This window comes from Cherax quadricarinatus, chromosome 42 (assembly GCF_038502225.1).
Source record: "Cherax quadricarinatus isolate ZL_2023a chromosome 42, ASM3850222v1, whole genome shotgun sequence".
Classification (NCBI taxonomy): Eukaryota; Metazoa; Arthropoda; class Malacostraca; order Decapoda; family Parastacidae; genus Cherax; species Cherax quadricarinatus.
In genome coordinates, this window is record NC_091333.1 from 3,089,257 (window position 1) to 3,095,351 (window position 6,095).

Genomic DNA, 6,095 nt, shown 5'->3' on the forward strand with positions numbered 1-6,095 from the left:
GCTAGGTGAACAGGACAACAGGTGTAAGGAAACGTTTCGAAATGTTTCCACCCGCCGGGAATCGAACCCGGGCCCTCCGTGTGTGAAGCGGGAGCTTCAGCCACCGGGCCACCGGGCCTGTGAATGGTAACTTATTGTACCCGTTGCTCTTTCAGGAGGACACCTTGTTTCCTTTATAAATTCAACCCATATTTGGTGGCCCGTGGCCTGGTGCCCGAAATGTCCCTGCATGATAGTGGCTTTTTTTGTACTTAGCAAATCAAAATTATAATTACACATTGTAAACTATGTAGAGAAATAAAATCCTTATTCCCTAAAAGATCTCGCTTTTGTCACCAGGAGGGCCAAGCAAATACGCTAACACAGAGCGCACACTGAGGTCCGGGGATCGATCCCCCGGTACAGCTGGAAAACATTAGGACATCTTTCCATAAGACACCTGCTATCTATATTCACCCATCAATAAAATAGGTACCTGGGTGTTAGTCAACTGGTGTGGGTCGCATCCTGGGACAAAACTGGCCTAATTTGCGGGAAATAATCAGCATAACAAAGGACTTTCTATATAGTAGCATGACACTGATGTCAGCTATGGTCTGTATACCTTGTACATGTAAAAATAAAGATTATAATTATTATTATTAAGCAGAACTTGACAAAGTGTAAGCTGGTAGTGGCCCTTATAAACCCAAGAAGAAGAAGACGCCACACAACACTTCAAGCAGCAGTTTACACCAGAAGAAACTTCTAAGTAAACTACACACACTGTGAACGAGACTCCTACAACACTAAGGTCAAACAACTCATGGTCGTAGATTTCAATAATGATAATAATAATATAATTATATCTTATAATAATTTATTACTAGTATTATTATTATTAATGTTGGTGTAGTGTGATGGTGTACTCACCTAATTGTGGTTGCAGGGGTCGAGACTCAGCTCCTGGCCCCGCGTGTGTGTACTTGGTGTCGTCTAAGCATAAAACTTATTTTCGAAGAAATAAATTTTATGTTCAGAACTTAAACAATGATCAATTTCTGTAGTATTAAGTAGTCAGTAAGTCATTAAATTAAGTCTGGCCATAATACCTAGGCATGATAGTGGCTCTTTGTATTGTAACTCATTATTGTAATTTCATAATCTCGATGTAATCTTGCAAAGAAGTAAAATTTGATTTGATTTAAATACTATATTGTTACAAAATATCTGACTTTTATTTCATAATTTGAAAAGTCTCAAAGTTTGATAGATCATTTCTGGCAGGTAAAAAACTAGAATTTTCAAACTACTTAACTTTATATAGCTAGATTATTTAAATATTAACTGTAATATAGTTTTGTGAAGATAAGACCCATGTAGGTTTAGTGCTTAGTAATAATAATAATTGTGTGAAGATAAGAGTATTAAGTGTAACAGTTTTACTTAAATAAAAACTAATAAATAAGTGATGCTCTAGTGGATTTTGTTGATAAAATATAGTAGGCTTTGTATTTAAGATAGCATTGTATTGCATTGTTTGACTTTTCTGACTTTTTTGGGTTATCCTAGGTTCTTTACACATTTTCTGCTATGTATTATAATATATGTAACTGTAAGAGATTTCGTTTGGATTTTTAACCCCGGAGGGTTAGCCACCCAGGATAACCCAAGACAGTCAGTGCGTCATCGAGGACTGTCTAACTTATTTCCATTGGGGTCCTTAATCTTGTCCCCCAGGTTGCGACCCACACCAGTCGACTAACACCCAGGTACCTATTTGCTGCTAGGTGAACAGGACAATAGGTGTAAGGAAACGTGTCGGAATTTCCACCCGCCGGGAATCGAACCCGGGCCCTCCGTGTGTGAAGCGGGAGCTTTAGCCACCAGACCACCGGGCCACCAGCCACCAGACCACCTTAATAAACTTACTTACTAAAGGTAATCAAACCTGGCTAAATGCACCTCATGCAACCTAAAATAATCTTACTTAACCTTACTTCACAATTGGTCTTTGTGTACGTTCGTTGTGATTGGCCAAGCCACAGTGCTAAGTGTTGATTGGTCCTGATGTGTCACTCATAATAATAATAATAATAATAATAATAATATTATTATTATTATTATTATTATCTTTATTTATTACAAGTACATGTATGAGGTATACAGACCTTAGCTGACATCAATGACATACTGAGTATTTCGGGCAAATTAGGTCAGTTTTGTCCCAGGATGCGACCTACACCAGTCAACTAACAGCCAGGTACCCATTTTAAACTGATGGGTAAACAGGGACAGGGACAGCAGATGTCTTATGGAAACACATCTCTAATGTTTTCCAGCCATACTGGAGGAGATTCGAACCCCGGACCTCAGTATGTGAGCTGAGTGCATCTGTGATCGAGCTATGGGACACCTAAACAAATATTATTTTTGCTAATATTGCCCAGAATAACAAATTGATGTCCAATTTCTTTCTAGGAGCATCCTTCAGTTATATCTAGTAAAACTGTGTAATATGTAAGAACAGTTAGTAATATAAAACTGCATTGAGAAGTTTAGTTATAATTATTGGGGGTAGATATATTGTGGTAACAATAAGTACATTAGTTTGAATGATGATTGGAATCTGGATAAGCTGGTTGCATTGGATATATTTCACATTTGCAGTATATTTGATCTTCACATTGTACCAGCAAACCAACATAATCAATCAATCAATCAATCTTCGCATAGACTCTTCAAATCCAAATTTAAAAAAAAAATATTTTGAAATAGCCGGCAGACACAGGATCTGGAGAAGAGTTTTATATTTTTTGGACATTTTGTTTGCATGTAGTTTCAAATCAAGTTGAAAGGGATATTTGTTTTTTGCATTGAGTGTCCTTTTTATATACAGGAGGGCCGCCCTGCTTTCCAGTGCTTCACTAATACAGCAGTTTTTCAATTATACCCTTCATTTATTCAGACTTCCTACAATAAATGTATTCACTGCTGTAAGCTGAGGACAAATTTTTTTTAAAATAAGTAATATGTGCAGTGTATGCATTTTTAAGGCCTAGCTCTGTTCCTCACTTAATAAATGATAGTGTAAAAATGTTATCAGGCTTTTATATACGTACATTTCAAAGTGAAAAAAAGGGCTATGTTTCACTTTACAGCAATTTTCACTATACAGCAGTAGCCTGGAACCTAACCTGTATAAGTGGGGTCTTCCTGTAGTACACAGTATTAAGTATGAATGTTTTATATGGTAAGTAAACTTAAATGTTTGCATAGTGAGGGGTGTACGTATTAGTACCTAGCATGTAGTGTATCAATAATTAATGCCCTATATGTATACTTTTTAGGCCTGGACTTCTGTCACAATCATGAGTTTCAGCAAGTGCAAAGAGTTGATAGAAGAAGGGGACACTGTTATTCTTTATATTGGTGTGTCACAAATTTATGCTCTTGAGGTAAGAAAAGATAAGATCCATCATAACCATCCTAAAACTATACTCTACAGTGTTGTACTGTCATATGTAATGAATGACATATTTTATTTTTCTTATGAAGGGTTGCATTGCTTTTAGCTAGTGAGTGATATTCCTGCATTGATAAAAAAAGTGTAAAGTTTCAATAAGCCTGTAGCACTTGCTTGAAATGTGATAATATTTGTAACATACCAGCCGTCTCTCACTGAGGTAGGCTGGTAGGTGACCTGAAAAAGAAACACTTTCATCATCATTCATTCCATCATCATTCATTCCATTGCTCTTCTTTATATTAATATTAGTTCTTCTACCATCTTACACCTCCATTCTCTTCACAGCCTTATCTTCCATTATTACTTTATTTGTTTCCTTATTTTACTATTATTGCTAAAAATATGTAAGTTAATATTCCATACACGATACTGTCACATACAAGAAGTATTATATATGATGTATTGAGTAGTGGTATTCACTATACTGTTGTTATTGTTATGATGCATAAAGCATATTTTTGTTTCAGGTGAAACCTAAGTTAATTAACAAGGCTGGGCAACCAGTTGACAATGTTTTTCAAACACGATATGGATCCTTGAAAGTAATGGATTTAATTGGTGAGAAGTTTGGATCAAAGGTGAACTTGTCTAAAGGGTGGGCTCGTGTACTGTACCCAACTCCTGAGCTTTGGACTGTGACACTGCCACATCGTACGCAGATCCTTTATACACCTGACATATCAATGGTAAGCAGTGGCATGTGTTGACAAATGCAAGGGTAAGTATATGACACTATTAAGGTTTCACTTAAAGCTTATAAATATGTATTTGTTTTTATTGGTTTATTTAGCAAATAAAATAGGAAGTAGAAACAAAAAACATTGTCTAATTTGCAATTTTAAGCATAATTCATGTGAGTTTAGCTTGAATTTTAAGCAAGAGGATTAATACCTTTGCTGTAAAATTCGGGCTTTCTCTAAAGCCTTGGCAGTGATTATTTTACCAAGTCATTCTTGAGGATTTAGGGAGTAAATTTAAAATTTTTTCAAAGCAGAGAAGCTGTAGTCTACAAATGTAATCAAGGGGGAGGGAGGGTCAACCAGGGGTACCCTTGATGTCTCAGCCCATATCTGATGTCAACATATATTGACAATACTGAGGGAAAAGTCCAGCCTCAGATTGATCTGAATTCTATTTACATACACAGTGGTACCTTGACTTAGGAGTTTAATTCATTCCATGACCGAGCTCGTAACTCAGTTTGCTCGTATATCAAATCAATTTTCCTCGCTTAAATTAATTGAAATGCCATTAATCCGTTCCAGCCCCAAAAAACCGCCCCAATTTTTTGTTACGAGTTTTTAACCCTTAAACTGTCCAAGCAGATCTGTGTTCACATGCGTAGTGCTCGAAAAGTAGATCTACATTTCTTTTACATATTTTCAAATACGTACAGTGAACCCCCGCCTTATGATATTATTTCATTCCAGAGGTCTGTTCGGGTGCCATTATAGACCGAATTTGTTCCCATAAGGAATATTGTGAATTAGATTAGTCCGTTTCAGACCCCCAAAAATACACGTACAAAAGCACTTACAAAAATACACTTACATAATTGGTCGAGTTGGGAGCTGATCGTAAGGCGGGGGTCCACTGTATAACAAAAAAAAAATGTAGATCAAAGTTTTTTTACACGTTTTCAAATGTAAAAAGAAAAAAGAAGATCTACTTTTTTTACATACTTTCAAATGTTGAAAAAACGTAGATCTACGTTTGGACAGTTTAAGGGTTAAATAAGAAAAATGTATTTATAAATAAGAAATGATTTTTGCCTTTTTTGCCAGGTTCCAGCAATGTTTTAGAAATGCTGGAGTATATATGAAACTCTTTGATTATTTTTTACAATAACCTGCAACGGATGTTTTATTATTTTGCAGGTAGTAATGCAGTTAGAGATTGGTCCTGGGTCAGTTGTTTGTGAAGCTGGCACAGGAAGTGGATCAGTATCTCATGCTTTACTTCGTACCATTGGACCTACAGGCAAGCTTTATACATGTGACTTTCACAAAGAAAGAGCTCAGGTATATTTATTTCTTTGTTCTTGGAATTTGAAATGTTTAACAAAATCTGCAAAAATTTAAAATGTTGATGAAGGCTTCTTGGCACATGTTATCTTTATTAAGCTGTGGGTTTAAGTAAGCTGATGCATAAATATAAACTGTATTTTGACATTGTATACTACACAAAAGTAATAATACAGTATAGGGTAATTTAACACATTATTTTAAATACAAAGAGAACTCTGTACTCTTGACAGGGTACAATGTCCCCCAGAATACGTGTTGCTTCCATCTCGTGCCTGGTTTTTCTACATTAGAGTGTGTTTTTTAAATATTGTATCTTACATATTAGTTTTTTTTTTTTTTTTTTTTTTTTTTTTCAACAAGTCGGCCGTCTCCCACCGAGGCAGGGTGACCCAAAAAAGAAAGAAAATCCCCAAAAAGAAAATACTTTCATCATCATTCAACACTTTCACCACACTCGCACATTATCACTGTTTTTGCAGAGGTGCTCAGAATACAACAGTCTAGAAGCATACACATATAAAGATGCACAACATATCCCTCCAAACTGCCAATATCCCAAA

General features: G+C 35.8%; 1 protein-coding gene across 3 annotated transcripts in view; it reads left to right on the plus strand.

The window, feature by feature from the left end:
• The first annotated feature begins 636 nt into the window (after positions 1–636).
• The window catches only part of Trmt61 (tRNA methyltransferase 61), a 41,042-nt gene continuing 35,583 nt past the window's right edge, over positions 637–6,095 (plus strand). For all 3 annotated transcript variants that reach the window (XM_070093217.1, XM_070093218.1, XM_053786315.2), the window contains exons 1-4: positions 637–793; positions 3,330–3,437; positions 3,976–4,194; positions 5,386–5,529. In XM_070093217.1, the coding sequence (XP_069949318.1) occupies positions 3,351–3,437; positions 3,976–4,194; positions 5,386–5,529 (450 nt within the window). In that variant the 5' untranslated portion in view covers positions 637–793; positions 3,330–3,350. The remainder of the gene's footprint in view (positions 794–3,329; positions 3,438–3,975; positions 4,195–5,385; positions 5,530–6,095) is intronic.